The sequence below is a fragment of the Gopherus flavomarginatus genome, chromosome 10, assembly GCF_025201925.1.
Source record: "Gopherus flavomarginatus isolate rGopFla2 chromosome 10, rGopFla2.mat.asm, whole genome shotgun sequence".
NCBI classification, from domain to species: domain Eukaryota; kingdom Metazoa; phylum Chordata; order Testudines; family Testudinidae; genus Gopherus; species Gopherus flavomarginatus.
The window spans coordinates 59,033,661-59,053,719 of record NC_066626.1 but is presented as its reverse complement, the minus strand read 5'-3'; the positions used below and the strand labels follow the sequence as shown (position 1 = coordinate 59,053,719).

At 39.2% G+C, this 20,059-nt stretch overlaps 1 protein-coding gene across 1 annotated transcript in view; it reads right to left on the bottom strand.

Annotated features, from left to right (window-relative positions):
* GTDC1 (glycosyltransferase like domain containing 1) overlaps nt 1-20,059 on the bottom strand; it is a 288,981-nt gene that overhangs the window by 195,174 nt on the left and 73,748 nt on the right. The window contains 1 exon segment of the mRNA XM_050969376.1: nt 9,497-9,711. Coding sequence (XP_050825333.1) covers nt 9,497-9,675 — 179 coding nt within the window. The 5' untranslated portion in view covers nt 9,676-9,711.

Genomic DNA, 20,059 nt, shown 5'->3' with positions numbered 1-20,059 from the left:
GACAGAGATGGGGTCATGAAGGGAGCTCCTTGCAGCACAAACTCAGAAACCCACCACCGGTCCAGTGACAGCAGGACGTGGCTCGGCACTGTGACCACTCAGTCCAGAGGGTGCCTGCTGAGAATATAATCTGAGACCAGCCATGTTTGCAAAGGCCTCAGATGAAGCTGGGCATGGCTGACCATGTACGTGCATGTGGTCATGTGGCCCATCAGTTGCAGACATGTGTGGACCATGGTGAGCGGGTGGGCTTTTATGTGGGAGATCAAGTCCACCATGCCCTGGAACGAATGCCCTGGCTCGCGTGAAGTTGAGAACTGCCCCAATAAACTCTATTCATTGGACTGGCATTAAAGTGGACTTTTTTGTATTTATTAACAGGCCCAGGTTGATGCAGGTTGAGCATACCAGACTGAGGCTTCTCTGCACCTTCCTCGGGGACCTGATCTTGATGAGCCAGTTGTCGAGGTACAGGAACAGGTGAATCTGCCACCTGAGCAGATTGCCATGGTAAGCCACCACTGATGCCATAAACTTGGTGAACACCCTTGAGGCCGACGATAGGCTAAAGGGAGTGCCATGAACTGGAAATGGCGTCCTTCCACTACAAACCGGAGGAAACACCTGTGCCCTGGGAATAAGGAAACATGGAAATAAGCGTCTTTCAAGTCAAGAGTGGTGTACCAGTCTCCTGGATTCAGCGAAAGGATAATGGAGGCCAGGGAAATCATGTGGAACTTCAATTTTTTGAGAGTCTTGTTGAGGTGACGCAGGTCCAAGATGGGTCATAAGCCCCCTTTGGCCTTCAGGATTAGGAAATAAAGCGAGTAGAAAACTTGTCCTTGCATGTTCTGAGGAATCTCCTACACCCCCCACCCCCACGCCCAGGTACAGGAGCTTTTCAACCACCTGAACGAGGACTTGACTGTGAGAAGGGACCCTGAAGACGGACGGGAAAGGGGGGCCGAGGGGTGCAGCCATAAATGGCAAGGTATAGCCCTGGGATATTATATCCAGGACCCAGCCGTCCAAGGTTAGCCTTGACTACACTGAAAGGAAAGGGCAGAAACGGTCCAGGAAAGGGCGGGAAGGATCCGTGGAACTAACTGGGGAGCTGCTCTCGAGTGCACCCTCAAAATACATGCTTCTGCCCTCCAGGGTGTTTGGTGGGCCCAGGCTGTGCAGGCGAGTGGGAAGAAGAAGAAGGCTGATGCCAGCTGAAACTACTGTCCCTTCTCCTTGCAGAACTCTGACGGAGCTGCCATGATCTTGGCAGCAGGAGCGGCCAGAAGTGCTTCCACGTAGGCTGATATATGTCCAACGAATGAAGGGTGGCCTTGGTAGCCTTCACTCCATGCAATTTGGCATCCGTTTGCTCTGAGAAAACACACACCTCATCAACAGGAAGATCATGGATGCTGCATGTCCTGCGGGAGGCCCGCCATCTGAAGCCATGAGCTACACCACATGACCACAGCAGACGTGACTACCCATGCTGCAGAGTCCTTTTGTAAAGAACACCTGGCTGCCACTGTGCCGTCCTCCACCATGGTGCTATCCTAACAGGCTCCTGGTCTGTTCTGGTCTCTAAGTATTTGATCCAAAGCTCATTGAATTCAGTGGAAAGACTCCCTTTAACTTTAATGGTTTTTGGATTAGGCCTACGTTCAAAGAGGGAAAACCATAATGTTCATGTGGACATCTTAACACAATTTGCATTCCATAAAAATCCTTTTCACTATACACTATTCACAAAATCCAGCCAAGTTTTAAGTACTTATTAAGAAAGCTAGATATTCATGCTACTGAAAAATGAAGCCGTTAATCCAAATAAGGAACAGCCCATGTACCTGACAAAAAATTGCAGGATTTATACTTTTAGGTTTAAAATAATTTGCAATTAGGAAAGGAGTAACACCGATTTCAAATACACCGTTACCCCACTCTAATGTGGTCGTGGGGAGCCAAAAATCCCTACTGCGTGATAGCTGAAACCCTGTTATATCGGGGTAGCGGTGGCAGGGCTTCGGCGGTGATTTAAAGAGCTCCGAGGTTCCAGCTGCTGCGGGGAGCCCCAGGCCCTTTAAATCACCGATGGAGCCCTGCTGCCACAGCCCCGGGGCTGCGGCAGCGGGACTCGGGTGACGCTTTAAAGGGTTTGGGGCTTCGGCTGCTGCAGGGAACCCCTGGCCCTTTAAATCCCTCTAGAGCACTGCCGCCCCTACCCCGGGGCTGTGGCAGCGGGACTCCATACGTGATTTAAAAGGCCTGGGGCTCCCTGCAGCAGCCAAAGCCCTGGACCCTTTAAAGCGCTGCTGGAGCCCTGCTGCTACCGTGCTATATGCGAACCCGTGTTATATCGGGTCGCATTATAGCGGGATAGAGGTGTATCTAGAATGTTCTGGTTATAGGGCACAGATTCGAAGATTTACTCCTTTTCCCTTGAAACATAAAACAAGCATTATGAACTGGAATGAGGATCAGATCAAAAAGATATCATATTCTTTATAACATAGTACAGTATGTGTTTGTAATTTGAAAACAGAAACTAAACCAATGACTAATCTAGAAATTAAGTAGCTACAAGACATCAGTTCAAGAGGATAGGTAAAATATGTATTAAAATTATAAGTGCGGAAATACTGAATCATAATGCATGATTTCATTACACTTTACTGAGAGCAATGTAAATACCAATACTTTAGCTGATACATAAAATACATTTTAGGTAAAAAACGGGGAGGAGGGGATTTCCCCAGGTACTCTAAAAATCATAGAAAAGCAGAAAAGCTACAGTTATATATCACACAGGTTACTGGCATTCCATATCAGCACTCTAACTAGATCCAAAAACCATTGACTAGAATATAATTTCTTCTACTATTAATCACAATATTTAACTTTGTGTTCTGGGTCTTGACATGTCAAGTAATAAAGGGTCCTCACCAGAACATAACCCTCAAAAAAAAAAATAAAGGGATACTGCGTAACTTCATATCAGGAAGCTAACATTAGCTACTAGACCTCTTTCTAGGGCCATGCAGATGATCCTATTCATTCACTTTCTGCCACACAACTGGGATAACGTTGGAATGACCAGGAATTAAAACTGCAGGATAAATTAGCTTTAGAAGATAAAATTAGCTTTAAAATAAGAAAACAGCCAATAGCAAATACCTTCCCCCTCACCTCCTACAATTCCAAAATCTTATATTGAGGACCTGATTTTGATCTTATTTATAATTTTACATCAGTACAATTTTACTGACTATAAAGGAGCTTCTCCTGATTTACAACAGTACAAGATCAGAATCAGGCCTTTTCATGCATGCTGAAAAAATTAAAGAATCAAACATTTTTTTTTGGAGTGAAGCCTGTGAAGAGGTTTATACAGAAAAAATGTAAAGAAATCCTGTCACTGTTAAAATGAATAGCTACCATCTGCCAGCATTTTATCTTAGGCAAAGTTGATTAATGCAAAATGAATGCGTAAGATCACATTGCTGTTTGCCTGAATAATTTTCAGGTAGTTCAGTTCTAAAATTATTGCTCCTATTTTCAAACATAGTTTTACTTTTTAATTTTCTGTTCGAAGTCCTCAGTTATCAGACTTAGGAACAAAGAGCATCCATTTCTAATGCTGTGATACTGCACTAGTGCCCCGAGAGTAAGGACTTTGCTTTTAGCTGCTTGGTGCTGCTGCTGCAGTTAATCTGCCCTAAGAGGGCAGCTGGAGATTCCACCTCCATGGAAGACTTCACAAAAACAGCAGCCTCCCCCAGTAATACTGAAAACTAAGATGACAATTTGGACTAGTCTCATTTTGAGTAGAGAAATAGATGGCTATGCTATTGGTCTCATGAATAATTGATTTCAAATAATTGTGGTTTTGGCCTTTGCCACTTATTGTAAAAGTTACCTTTATTTACACCTTATTTCAACACTGAAATATCAATGACAAATTGTCTCAATATACAATTAACATATAGCCATTCACTATCTTTAACAATAAGGTTTGTTTGTTCATTCATATGTAAAAGTTCTGATCAAAACATTTAGTAGAAATTATCTGTCTTGTACTCAGTTATTTGTACTCCTGTATTTCACCTTGAACAACAAAATTATCAGAAGAAAGACTTTCGGTAAAATTAATTTCATCCTCCAAAAGCCCAGGACTACACCTATGCCACCGCTTTGGACTAATCATATAGTCCCACCAGAAAAGAGTGAGTTGGATGCCTCACTTTCATTTGAGCCTTCAAAAATCTATCCCAGGATGTACATTTTAAATATTAGTTCACTTGGCTATCCGGAAAATATTAAGGACCAGTCTTACTAATGCAACTCAGGTAAGTACATTTCAGCACATGAATAATTCCATTGATTTCAATGGGATTACTCATAAACTAAGTTACTCACCTGCATAAGAATTTGCAGGTTCAGGGATTAAAATAATATTTTTAAAGATAATGTTTTGGAAATACCAGTACATTCGTTTGTAAAAAGCTTAGTCTATAAAATAGATTTTTTTTCCTGTAGAACGGTAACAGAAAATATCAGATCTGAAATGCTCACTGGTCTAACTAGCAGCCTTAGTTTTCGGATGTCTTAAATAAATATTGGTTATATAAATAAAATTATGTATGTTTCAACAGTACACCCTTGGACTGTTTTATATATTGGTAGATATTAAATCCATCAATTTTTTTTTCACAACTCCATTCATTAAAAATAATTTCCCCCCTCAGTAAAAGTGTAATAAGCATACAGTTTGTCTTTTAAAATACAGTTGTCAAATATCAAGGTGTAAATATATTTGAGCGTTTACCCTAGAGGTCTTTATGGGCCTGTTAGAAATAATATCTGTTATCCATATGAACAGTTACCTGAGGGACAGTATAAAATGTTACACATTATATTTTTATTTTTTGAAAATAAGCTGGCAGAGCTATTAAAAACAAACTTGAAGCCGCATTGCAGCATTTAACCTCTTGTGCGTGCAGGTCCAGATATACTATTAATTGATCATGTGTTTCTGTTTTTGAATTAGCACTTTGTGTAGAGAACAAGCTACCAGCAAAATGGGATCACAGATTTTTTTTCCTCCATTTGTTGTTCTTGAAGAATTGTTTACATATAGAAATATTTTTTCTTTAAAAGCAACAAACAGCAGAATCATAGGAAAAAGTAAAGGGACAAACTTTGTTTTGTGTTCTTTGTGGAATATTTTAACAGTTCTAAGATTTCCAGCTCTTTACTTAGATTTTTCCCACCCTGTGGTTAGTTACTTGGTTTCTAGGATTACTGTATATCTGCTCTGTTGTGGTGAGCTTAATTTTCAACAAAACATCCAATCAGCTAAATTCTACAACATATTTAATCAAAGACTGTCCCAAATGAAAATATATGAACAATTCGAGGGCAGATGAGCTCCAGAAAGCTGGGTAGAGGGCTCAGCCAAAGAGTTTAAAAAAAACAAAAACAAAAAATAAGTCGTGTGGAACTGTGTTTTCAGACTGCCAATCAGAGAAAAGCTGTTTTAGGCCACACATCCCCTTCAAAGTTTCTCTTCTGGCTCATTTCTTTTGAGTCAGCCTGGGAAAAAGCTACGTTAGGAAATTGGGAGACACACTGAGCATGCTCTAATGCACAGATCAAAACAGAAGCTTGTTCTTCATAATTGCCCTTTTACTATACCTCCCAGACTGTGTACTTTGGAATTTGCCTTCTGGAAACTATACTATTCCTCCCACTCCTGATGTGAAGGAAAGAATCACTGAGATTCATCCATCCCCGTTTTCTCCCAGAAACCAGAAAAGTAGTGAAGAGAAACGCCCCATTCCTACCATGCAGAAACAGAGAGAAGAGAGACAGGAAAAGAGACATCTTTTTCAGAAACTGGGGAAGTGAGTCAAAAAAGCCCAATCTCTTTTGCTTCTTTGAGGAGCAGGGGAAGAGGAGGAGGAGGAGGAGGAGATCTACATTGTCTATAATAGAGTTGTAAATATGGAGTATCTTGAACTGATGCAAATTCAACTCAGACATCTCAGGTCAGGTCAGAGCATTGTGGAATGATCATATAGGTCTCTGCAAAGCAATTCTATGAAGTAAGTTCTTAAAAATTGGGTACCACTGCTCTAGTACCTCAATCAATTACTCATCTTCAGGTTTACTCCCTAAATCCACTGGGATAGAAGGAAGGGCTCTTTTCCTGCCTGATCCTCATCAAGGTTTTGTCTTTCTTTAATGAGACAACTGAAGATCTGCTCTGGTTTAACTAGAGAACGTAGCATTTAACTCAGCCCTGCATATCTGCCTGTTTTCTTCTTTCCTCTGTAGAAAATCATCCATAGTGTATCTGGGAGGTCATGTAACCTTCTCAAAGTTGCAAATAAACTACACTCCCTGGGGACCCATGCGCTGTGCCCCACCCTATGAAAACTGAAAGTGTCATCTCAATGACCATCTCTTCAACATTTTTATTTCCAGGTGACTCCCAGAGGTCCTTCTTGGAAACACAAGGTGCTTGCTACCTTCCAAGTCACCAGGCCACACAATTTACAACATAGGTTTAAAATAATACAGCTAGCTTCATTGCTTATCACTGATTCAACTTTTAAGATTTCCCCAGGAGACTATATGTCTGTCTGCTCTCTGACAAGAAGATATAAGCACATTGTTACCACTGAACCTGACTGGTCACAGTAAAACTCCTGAATTTAGAATCCAAGATTCCTGAGACCACTTCATGCTCTGCTTCAAAAGCATTTTTTAGACCGCTTATTTAATAATATCTGAGCACTAGTTGGTATGCTATCCTTTCCATGGTTAGCAATAGCAATATTATTCTCAGGAGCATATACTAGTGCCATATAGATTTATATCAATATTGCTGAACATATAAACAGCCCTTTTATATAAACATCAACATCCTGAATAAAAGATAAATCTTGAAAGATAAATGGACAAAGAACATAAAAAAAAACTTGGCAATACTCAATTATAAAGTGTTTCTGGATTTGAAACATTTGCGACCCTCCTTTTTCATAGGACAAATGCACTGTAACAAAATATTTATGAAATGTTATTGATTTCTATTGAAGTGAAGATTTCACATGGAAGTAAAAATAATTCTTGATCTCAGGGCAAACGAGTCACAAATAATGCCAATATATGCAAATGTGATGTTTTCCATCACCTCTCCAGAATTAAGAAATATTTAAAAATCTCTCTCTAAATATATGTCTCTCAGATATTCCAGGGTGCAGTTTCACTCTCTTAATTCAGAGTCTCAACAATTTACTATTGGATGGGAAGCAGAGCCTAGTATTTGCTAGATGAGTGTTTAAATGATAGTTAACAAGAAGTAACAGAATCAAGGTTGTTGTCCACTAGGAGAAAATGGAGTCAACCTTATAAGACAGACTGATTCATTTATACTTTCAATTAATAGAACAATATCTGAAACATTCAACAACAAACCAAACATAAGAAAATATGCAAGTAAAGTAGAAAGAACCTCTAATCAGTTTTCCTCTCATCAGTCACATCAGCACTTGTTGCTAATTATTTTATCTTGCATAGGATACAGTACATACTCTTTTTAATATTGTATCTTCATGAACTTTAACTATTTGATAAAACACTAACAACAGCGGCAAAGAAAACACTTTCCCCTCTTCAAGATGCTCTATTGGTTAGTTCAGATTTATTTGTTGTCAGTGAAGGTTATATTTGCACATAAGCCTATGACAGATTGCAAGTTTTTTAACTTTGAGCAAGTTTTCAAGCTGCTGGTATTTTTTCTTAAGATGTATGTTACTTGACAAATTGGAGTTAAGTTATCTGGGGTCAATGTAACTGTAAGTTAAACTAATGAAGTGTATGCCTGTGAATGATGTCTGATTAGTTTAATACAGCTAGTGCTGGACAGCTTGGGCTGCTGACCTTGAAAGAGCATAGATAACATTGTGATGCGTTGGAGGATGTAGTTGTGATGCAGAAGAAATTTACATAACAGTTTGTCATATATACTCCTCCAAAATAAAACTGTTGCAAAGGAAGAGTAATGCAAAACCTATACTCAAATGCCTCAAGTAAGAGGAAAAAATAGTTACAATAATTTTGTAGCAGTTTATTAGAAATAAAAGAAAACAGCAAGCCCAGTAAAGGTGTATTTTCTACACTAGCATTTTATGTATTCAAACTGTTCATAAACTGTGTAAACTTAAATATTATGTTCCACAATTTGTGATGGATTCAGATTTAATGTTACATGACCTTATGCAGCACAGGATATATGCTGCAAAAATCATTTTCCTCTCCATCTGTGTCTACTATCTTTACTTGTTATCATAGGAAGTTGCAAACATTAGCCCCAGTTTTCAGCTGGGATCTGCTAGCATATACCTCTGCACTCAGGCAGAGGCCCACTGAAGTCAGTGGTATGCAGTGTAGATGCAGAGATCCATGCTATCAGATACTAATGCAGCTGGAGGGCTTTGGTGTAAGTAAATGAAGTATTGACAGAAAAAAACCCATTTCACTGCTGATTCAGTGATGTTCTCTTGTTTGCAGTCACTGAAATGTACACATCACCATTTGGTGCATTACTGTTTAACAGAATTATCGTACAGCATCTTAACTGAATGGTGGGGGGGGGGGGTGAGGAGAAGATGAATGACTGGTTTCATTCACGACCACCAAGTTTATAAGTGACTAGAAGTTTTCACTGTATGATGGCCACTTGGTGGTCTGTGTGTATTTAGTTTGGTGGTCTCAGTTCAGATTCTAGTTGCTAGGTGTCCACACAAGGCTTAAATTCTCATAGTGTTTCCCAGAGCCCTCCACGTTTCCCCACCAACATGCTATGAAACATCCAGGGGAGTTGAAAATATTTACTGGAGCTCTGCTCCAGACAGCTCCAGCTGAATTTAAGCCCTGTGTCTACATAATAAAACAAACAATTTGACACCATCATATGTGGTCACATTATAGAGCTCAAGGTCTGAATAGTCACTAGACTGAACTACCCTCTCATTCCTTTAGGTAACACATCCATACAGCATTCAGGCTACTCCACAGATATCTTGGACACTGTGGAGAAGCTTGCACTGCATTACTCTGCCTGATCTGTGGAAAAATAGGACTTCAGCCTCAAAAGTAAGTCCTATCCCTTTCACCAGCTCTAAACTCATTAGAGAATTCAAAAGAAACACACCCACAGGTGGCAACTTAGCACAATTTAAGATAGAGACTTTGCAATATTAGAGATATAGACTCAATATTTTCTAGAGGCCTCTAAAAGGATGCCTGCAACTTTCCACAAACACAACCCAGCATGCAAACGAAGAAGGTAAATATCTCACAGCAGTGCCCATTTGCAAGTACATATGATTTTGTATGCAAAAAACCAGAAAGCTCAGTTTCAGAGACCTGGTTGAAGATCTTTTCATATTTTGACATGTAAGATTATTTGTTACAGTACTATCTTTACCTGTAATTAGCATTAGCTGGCACTGTTTGCATGAAATAGAGGGCAGCAGTCCGTGCTCTCCAGTGCCATTTCCTTGCTGGGAGTGTGTAAAGGACACATTCTTCTATCTCCTCCTGTAGAAGATCTGCCAGCTGCTTGTGGGAGCCACCATAAAAAGCTTCAATTAGAAGAATACTCATACTTGTACGTTTTTCAAATCCTCTTGGATTCTAAAACTGACAAAGACAAAGAAACCTTTTATTCCCAAAGTCTATTCTTTAGTGAGTTTTATTTTTTTAAAGTGTGTTAGACACAGATCATGAAAAAACAGACCTCTGCCAATGAATTCATTTTTATAAGAATTTAATATCTTTGTTTCATGGTAATAGATTTTTTTAAAAGACTAATTAACAATTAATATGATAAAAAAGGAAGGTGTCCATTAATCACAACAATATTCCATTAAAAACTAGCTATTTAGAATTTAACTAATAACTAAAATATACGGAATCTGTAAATGCTTAGATTTTGAATTTTAGTTACTGGCTTTTTAAATAAGATATATTTGAAAACTGTTTATTTTGCAAAAGTTTTTTTTTTAATATATTTTCCTGTTCTGGAATTGAGGGCGGTGTCCATACAATTTTACCTTCTGACTGGTAAATTAAAAAGCATTTCAAAACGTACCTCAGCTAAATTTGTTTCATAGTAAAGACAATCTGGCAAAATAATTTAAAAGAAACATGATTGGGGGCAGCCTGGGGTACCCAATTTGAGTGTATCTCCAGGACTCTGTTCCTTAGGTTACTGAAGGCTGGGATCATCACTAAAATGACACTTGTAGACCCTAGAGGAGATGCAAACTTCATTACTCTTGAATACTCCAAAATGGCTGAAACAGAACAATATTGTAGTCTTAAGGAAGCTATTACACTTTCACCCACAGGGCTGCTGACACACAGGAAGCAAAACACATTGCCCAAAATTAAGGGAAAGGTGAAAACCCTGTGACTATTGCTCATCTGTTTCATGAGTCACGTTTTGGGGTAGTGAAAAGCTGCTCTGTAGAGCTTAGGGATACTCTTTTGAACAAAAATGTTAAAAACAAAACCATGATCGGGTATTTACCAGCAGTGTCTGCTGCTCTGAAAACTTCCACTTCAGAACATACTATCAGGGGCTGAGTAACACTGGGTCTGATTACTTTGTTTGTGCTTCAGACCAATGTTATATATTGTTGTATGACTATACTGAGCACCCAATCCCTGACCCACAGTTTCTAGTAGTCGCTGGTTGTGACCCTAATCTTTTCAGCAACTCTGCTGGGGAAGGATGAGGGGATTCATAAATTATAACCCTTTACTGAAATCGAAATGATAGTTCTAGTCATTATATATAAACTGGAGTTAATGTTTAAAATACCTACAGTAATCAAGCGTAAAAATGTCTTACAAGAATGTTGCAGCTATCAAAAAACAAGCTAATGAAAAAATCCCAAAATTCAGAGAGTTAAAAGATGAAATAAAAAAAAAACCTTTTGGTCAGTACTGAATCAATGGCCCAGCATGGTCATCGGGGCTTTCGGTGCTGCTGGAGGTGCAGTTTTTCAGATGAGACAAAGCTCGATTATTCACCTTTGCTAAAGAGCAAAGTGTTAGGAAATGAATATTTTCACACAGGGTGGGGGGGATGAAAAGGATTGGAGGGAAGTATTTTGCAAATTTAACTCAGAAGAAAAGAAGGTACATGAAATGTCTGATAAATTCCACTACATCACTCATTAAAAAAGAGTCGAGGTTAATGTTAATTTAGAAGCTGCTCGAGGTAGTACAGTAGTTTGTTCATAAAACATCTGATCAAATTTCCTCATCAGACTAGTTATGAAAGCATTTTAACACCTAGTTTAACTGAATCAACAATGTACCCTTTGGTTTTATTTAGAATACTCTGCAACAGTTTTCTTTTTTTATGTTCCTTTCTGAGATAGATAAAGAATGAGGCAAAAATTTGTTTCAGTTCTCAGGTTTCCTTCTGGGCTAAGATTACTGACGATTAGGTTATTCTATACTTGTCTTATTACCTTTAGACTTTTTAATAAAACAAAATGCTATGCAAATATTAAAATAAACCCTTTTAGTGTGCTTCTGACTGAAAATCTCAATTCTAACTTCTATTCTGCCTTGTCTGCTGGGTAGCTGAGGCTATTTAATTCTTGATACCTGGTGTGTGTAGATCCCACTTTGTAAGGATTAAGAAGCAAGGGTGAAAAATCGCAAACAGCAGTCATTTTTTGAAAGATATGATATGATACATAAAGGGTTTTTGCACAAACTGCCTCGAATGGGGAAAACCCCAAGACAAATCAAGAAAGCATCAAAGGATCACTCACCAGCATTTGTAGAATTCTACTGTCATGTGCTCTATGTACTTTACCAGTTACATATATTAAACACAGATTAATAACAAGACAATCTAGAAGCCTATGCTTGGTGTTTTTTAAAGGTGCTACTAAAACAGAAAATATTAAATAATAAGGGACAGACAATGCAATTAGCCCCTGCAGTGCAAAATGATGATATTTAAGAATGATGGAAAACCCAGCCAAGTAATCTTATGTTTTAAAAATAGATGATGATGATGATGATAATGTACTGTAAATCACATTATTTTAAAAATAACTTGTATTTTTTATAAATGTAAAAGGCTACAGTGTACGTCAGATGAAGACATTTACCTCATATTTCGCATACAAGGTTTCCAGTTTTGTTCACATATCACAGTAACATCTATTATTCTTGCTTTATTTCCCTTGACCTAGCCAAGTTAAGGTAAATATGTACTATGTACTCCTTAGAGGTCTTGAAAAGCCACAGATGATAAATGGTCTGAAAACATTTACCCTATCTGATGGAATGCAATCTTCAATTAAATATAAATCATTCCAGGTATTCTTTTACCCATTTCAAAAAAACCAACAAATATTAGAAAAATATATCTGCTGCCCCATTCTCATTACAGTGTTTTCTCTCTCAAGGGTTGCTCTTTGGATCCAATAATTCTGCAAGTTACACTAATGGCTTGATTCTATTCTCAGGAGTGCTGTGCTGTGTAGCTTGAAAAATTTGCTTCACTGCATGTACCATATGCAGATCCAGTAGCAGATTCTTCAGGATACATATTAATAAGAGTCTACCTACTTGCAATAAGAACTAAGTCCCAAGTGAATGTTACATAAGCAATAACATGACTTGTGTGCAGTCATATTGGATACTCATACACCCTAGGTGTGTTGTGAGACATTTCTCCCCATTATTTCAACTCTCACCTCAAAAATACTGTCTCACAATAACGCTCCATATGGACACAATCAAGCCATGACTCAAGTGTCAGCCAGAGGGTGAGCATGTTGCAGAAAACTAAGTAAGGGGTCAGATACTGCCCATGCTAAATTCCTAAATGGGAAGCTAAGGATTCCCCTGCCACCTCCGCAAAAAATCAATCAATCACTGGCTGACTTACAAGACCATGCTGCTAACACCACACTCTCCCATTTACAATACACCCAAAGCATGGTCGGGGGAGGAATAAGGGGATATGGCTGGAGCACACAATGCCCTTATGATCCCCAACTGACATAACAGTCTTTTAGGGCTGTTTCAAACCAGTGTTATTTAGAGCAGCCCTGATGCTACTATAAGTTATGCTGGGAGCCAAATCAGCACCTGGACAGGCCCAGAATCTGGAGGCAGGATTAAAAAGATATTATAAGTCACCAAGTGCTGCTATATAAACCTGAGGACTAAGCTTTAAGTGGGTCTTCCCATTTATGAAATAAATGTGCTCTCTCAGCAATGACTGCAAACTTTGAGGAGTAAGTAGCCAGGTAGGGATCTGAACTCAGATTCCTGTGTAACAGCACAATGAACTGCCATTAACATGACAGAGTAAGCAGTCAAATGTTTTTAACTTATCAGAACAATTGTTCTAAGAACTATAAAGAACTAGAATATAAATATATATGTTTGAAAAAAACAACATGAAAGAACACATGAGCAAGGAAGTTTACACTCTTCAACCAGTTACAGAAGCAGTAACTTTATACTCTTTTTGAACTCGAAGTAAACCTTACTATAGTATTTTTTAAACCGAGGTAAGTACAGGAACCTTGTAATTTACCAGTGATTTATTAAGAAAGATACATTTATTCTGTCACTTATACATGAATGCGGTTTCACAAATGTCAGCATAACTCAGAAGACAGACATAATTAGCCCTCTTCATTGACGTATTCAGGCAACATACATTACAGATCATGCTTAAATATTCTGTTCAACAAAATATTTTAGTAATAACCCAAAACCAAAGGAATAACTGTTACTATATTCCATAGGTACACAATTGCTATTGGTTATAGGAAATAAGGTATATGGTTTCAGTAATGATTGTTTCAACGGTTATAATCCCACACGTATGAGAAACTTATTCCATCACCATATCCACAGCACACATGGTTCAACGTTTTAAAAGTCAACTGACTACAAAAGATATAAGGTGTCTAGTGTGCATTCATATATATATTTACAGTCTCTGATGATGGTTTGAGATAAACAGTGTAATATTTAATATAGGAAAAGACTTTAAATGCGCCACATTTTAGTAGAATGGGGTTTCCCAGATCGTTATTATAGAGACTTTACCTTGATTCTTGTCTCCCTCCACCCTTTCTTCCAACCCCATACACACTTTAAAAGTAAGTGTTAATGCAGCATACTGAAAAAAACAATACTCAGAGAGTTTGCATTACCCACCCACTCATCTCAATGATTCATCAGGGAAACCCCAGTAGAAATATACCTTAAAATACTACAATCACATTTTAATATCTTAACTTATATTTAAATCAGCCAAAAAGTATAGAGTTAACAATTTCCCATTGATCAAGTGTATACACATACAAAAGTAAGCATGCTATTGATTTATGTAGAGGAAACAAAATAAGACACAGGAATGTATTTTATTTTGAGAAACTGATAAATTGATGATTCAGCTTTATCTGAATACTGCAGTCTATGGTGCCGATTTGCTGATCAGAGGTCTGCACCAGTATTAATATTACTTTACTGGAGATAGCTGTAAGCAATGTTTTGCTGAACCATATGGTCTGAAAACAGGAATATAATGCCAAAGATAGGATGTGCCTCATTCAGAGTGAAGGCCAACTGCCTGGCCTTTTCATTGAACAGTACATTCTGGTTCACACAATCAGACAGAATTATGCATCACATGGCCTTCTCTTGATATGATTTGTTACTTTATTTGTTCCTAGAATGCACTTGCAAACACCTGTATTAAGGATACCAGTATGCGGAAAATTCTGTACATGCTAAAATAGTATATCTTGGATCCTAGACCTTTATTTCATCAATATCCTGAAAATGTTCTCTATGTGACCTAGATGCATATGTAAGCTCTGCTTTCTTCATATATTGACTGCTGCTTCCCAGTACAGTGAAAATAGAGGGCCTGTGAGGAAATCCTGGTCCTACTGAAAATCCCATTGACTTCAATAGGGCCAGGATTTCACCCATCAACTCTATATCAAAATATTATTTATTGGAAGGTTCACTTGCAACACAGTTAAATCAAGCTTTGTTTAAAAGACCATTAAGTTGTTCTTTAACGGAACATTTTAAAATACATTGTGTAATAGTTTTAACTATTTAAAATAAATATTAGAAAGTATCCTTCTCCATAAATAAACTTTAACATCTGTAGTTAATTTGTAATCATTTAACTCTCTTTCTATAAATCAGCCCTGTATGCATCTTACTCTTATGCTTGTAAATCTATGGCCTCAAATCTCTAAACCACTTTCATTTTAATGTCAAGGTTGCACAGGCACTTACAGTTGAAACATTACTGACTGAAGACTCTACAGATTTAAAAGACTACAAGTAGTCCCACTGATATATTTTAAAGTAGGTTTTGAATTAAAACTCTTTAAGGTTTTATTTCAAAACAGTAATTGCTACTTTCAGAAAAGTGTTTGTGGTCAAATTATTTTAAAATATGAGTCTTGCATTCCTGACTAAGGTTGAAAAGTCTATATAAGTCTATCTAACTTCTTGTGCAAATGCATTTTTTAGATGTGAGGCAGTTGCTAAGAAGGCCCAATCCCCTGGTACACAGTCAGTGTGAATTCCCTGCTGTCATGGCAGGTCATGGTCATGGGATGAGGTGATTGTAAAGTAACCACTGCCAAGCCAATTAAGTATCTTTAATATCAAGATCAGAACCTTAAATTGGCTCTCATATTTGACAGGAAACCAGTACAATATGCAGTGAACAGTGCTAATGTATTCTTGTGGCTCTGTGTTAGTTAAAAGATGGCTGCCACATGTTGTACCATCTCAAGTTTCATCATAGCATATCTATCAGCTCCCCTGGAGCGTATTGGAGCAGTCAACCTGCACATGTCACGGTGGTCAGGTTGGCCTCTTGACCACCTGAAGAGAGTAAAAGGCATTTATGACTCCGGATACCATTTGGGTATGGACAATAAAGGACCAGAAAGACTACAATTATGGAAGCAGTACATACTTTTACAGTATACAATTCCCATTTGTTTATTAGTGCTTAAAAAACTTCAAAATACCAGTCAATACAATAATTCAACTTGCAGGAAGCGCAATATGGGAACTATTTTCTAACAAAGGTTTGGTTGCTTCTTTTCCTTCTTTCTTTCCCAACTACTACAGCAATATAAAAACAGAGATTAGACCTGAAAATAAAATATGAGAAATTCAACAGATTTACAAAGTAACACAACAGTTCAGTATCATGTTTATAATAAATATTTCTCATTGTATATGTTCACTTGCTTTGGATGAAAAATTACTACTCTCCACTCAAAGCCTAACTACTGTATTTGGCCTTTCCCAGAACACTACACAGGGTTCAGGTGAGATTGAATTCATCCATCTTCAACCAGGCTGGAATAATAGCCAGACCCAGTCTATGCCTCATGTGGGGCTTCTAAGCCACTGACTGCATCTAGTCATGGATCCAGTGACGCAGTCAAACAACTTTAAAGACAACCTACTGGGACCAGTGTGGAGTCTTCTTGCACAGCACATAAAGGGGTATAGTTGGTTTTGTGGACAGCCCTAATGTGACGTTTAGGTGGTGTGAAAGACCTTGAGCAGGTCACCACACCTCGGGTTGTTTTTTCACACCTCTTAGTGACATAAGTTTTGCCGACATAAGTGGTAGTGTAGACATGGCTTCAGTGACAGTCCGTCAAGAAGGTGTCAAGCACCGTTCCTGGGCTGGGCCACCATCTGGAATGCAATCAACAGGCTTGCCTTAAGGCAAATTTAGACAGGGGTTCAACACATTCAAATTATGAATTCTATTTTGTTGTTACAGATATATCCCACTTTGTCACTTCTCTCTCCCCATGCCCTCCATCAAAGATGAACAGAATCTAGTACTCTAGGGACATTTTCACACCTCCTTCAAAGATAGAACATCTGCTATCATGCGCTGTCAAGTGCACTCCTTTTAACATAAATTGCCTCCATGTCATAAGGCTGGAACTCCAGATTCCACCGTAATAATTTGGCATTAGACCTTTTATTTGATGGAACCAGAGGAGAGGCATTTGGTTCACCTAAATAGATATGGCAGTAGTTTTTTAAGTGTCGCCCCAGTGGCGAGACACTCCTTTCAACAGCTACATAGTTTCCCTCTCAGTGGAGCAATTTTTTGCTTAAACACACAATCAGATGCCTTCCCCCCTTTGAACTGGTTTGCATCAGCACAGCACCTAGCTCGGTGGTACTGGCATCTGTGAAAAAACGCAGAAGGTTTGTCAAACTCTGGGTTTTCCAGAACTGAATCTTGATGCAGGGCTCCTTTCAGTTTACAGGAGACCCTTTGACACTTCAATCAATCCATTTTTTCAAGTTTACTCTTTTTATACAGTGTGGTGATTGGAGCAGTCAAGAAGCAAATGTAAGGGACAAATCTCCTGTAATACCCTGTCATCCCAATAAAGCACTGTGCCTGTTTCCTGCTCTCGACAGCAGGCCAATTCTTAAAAGCCACTACCTTTGAAGGCTGTGGCCCAATGCAACCGCTTCTCACTCGGTGGCTCAGATAGACCATTTCTACTATGCCCACTTTACACTTCTCCTTTACAGTCAGTCCTGCAGCCTGAATGTGGTCGAGTACCCTCCCAAAATTGGAAACATGCTCCTCCCAAGTCTCACTAAAGATACAAATAGAATCTAGATATGCCAGGGCAAATTCCGCAGACTCACCCAGTAACTGATGTACCAGATGCTGACAAATAGCAGGGGCCTCTTCGAGGCCAAGAGGTAAAAAGGGAACGGAGAGCCACATAGGGGTGGTAAATGCAGATTTAAGTCTGGTATCAGGGTTTAAAGGCACCTTTCAATAACCCATAGTGATGTCAATTGTGGTAAGATATCTTGTTGTGCACTCTCCAACTTATCTAGGATCTTATCTGTCATAGGCACACATCAGAAACTGTGAGGGCATTGAGCTTTGCGTAATCCATGCAGAATCTGATAGTCTAATCCTTCCTATGTATCAGCTCAATGGGTGATGTCCACAGATGGTATGAAGGTTGAATTCCAGCATGCCTTTGACCTCCTTTTCCAGGTCTTGAGTTACTTTCCCAGTGCCTCTGAAAGGAAAGCTGCTAATTGAACTCTGTCTCCCATACTGTGGGCAGCAAAAGTCATATGTCCAGACTTTTGGACACTTGTTTGTAAGCCTTCAGCGCCTTTCATCTGCACTTGTTATTCAAGGATCAGGTGTTTGTAAAGCTGCATGGAGTCCAGGGAAGGACTGGACTCTGTTTCTGTTATCAGATTTACTAGGGGATTCTCTAACTCCCCTTCCTCCTATCGCCCACCTACTGCTAGGACCAGAGCCTCCATACTGAAGTCCGACAAAGTGGGTATTCACCCACGAAAGCTCATGCTCCACAACATCTGTTAGTCTATAAGGTGCCACAGGATTCTTTGCTGCTTTTACATACTGAAGTATGTTTTCTTCATTTTCACATGATATACTCTGTGCTGATGGGAAGGACTAGATGACTCAATATTATCTAACTGAGCTGCTTGATGATTATAAAGGGCCCTTCCCTGGCAATCTGGAGTTTATCCACCACACCACAACCAACACCACAACTCTGTCCCCCATTCCTTATGATCTGGCATGTGTGATGAAGTCACACCAGCCTAGTCTCTCCTGGACTTTAGCTATGTTCTCCCTGACATGACATCTAAAAGCCTGTCCTTATAGGTCAACATATACTCCACCACTAATCCCCCCTCACGAGAAGCGCTGCTCTCGCATTCAGCGCTCATTAGATCTAAGGATCCTTGCACCCTCCTTCCAAACAGCGGTTCAAAAGGGACTCTTCTCTACAGGCAAAAAATAAAGTAAACATTTATCCCAATCATGTGAGTGCTGATCTGCAAAGGTTTTCAGCATCATTTTAAGTGTTTCAATAGACCCCTTCTGTTGTTTTGAGGGTGATATACAGAGGCCTAGAAGTGTCTGACCTTGTATTTCTCCCATAAGCCCTGGTGTAGGGCAGGCATAAAACTGGTTCATTGGCCCACGAGGACATTGCTGGGCATATTGTTGACAGATCAGCAACCATGTCTGCCTCGCTGGAGTACAGAGCTACAGTCTTGGGTCAGCAAGTAGCACAGTCTCCCACGACCAAAGTCTATTTCTTTCCTTTCAAGGTCACTTTGCTAAGGGGCCCCACAATATCCATGGCCACACCCTGAAAAAGTTCTATTATAAGCAGTGACATTGTGGCTGTTTTACACTTATCTCAGGCTTTTCCCACCCTCTAGCAGGTATCATATGTTTTGCAATAATTTTTTATTGCCTCAAAGACTCCAGACCAGTAAAAATTCTGCAACAGTTTGTGTTTTGTGCACTGCATCCCCAGATGTTGTGTGTCAAGTTTAACAGCTTAAGGTGGTGCTTTTGGGGCACCATCCTCTCCTAACATCTCAACTCTCAATCTCCCCTGAGATCCCCTATAAAGGAGTCTATTCCCTACAGAGGAATCTATTATCCCTCAGGAATCTCTCCCAGCATTACTCAGGCAGAGCGTTTGCAGAGCTGGGGTTGGTTACGGCAGCCCTCAGCTTCTTTAAGGAGGGGTCTGACAACCAGGGTCCAGGCACTTCAAGGGGAGAAGAGGGGGTCTGAACCCCAAAGAATAAGCAATCCAATCAGTTGGTTGTATGCAATGTTATTGAATTATACATCCAGTAAGGTCTTTTATGAAAGTACATAATGTTCTAGTTATTAGGTGATATGTATACAGATAATGGTTATGAATAGATACAAGTCATAACTATAACTGTGATGCAACCATACACTTCACACAACGGGGTGAAGCAATCAAGCAGGGCAGGGGCACTTCCCAGGCTAGTTGTTTACATGAAACCAACTCAAGTTTTCATCCACTGTACAGACAGGAAGACACAAAATTGTGGACCATTACAGTTAATGGAAAAACTC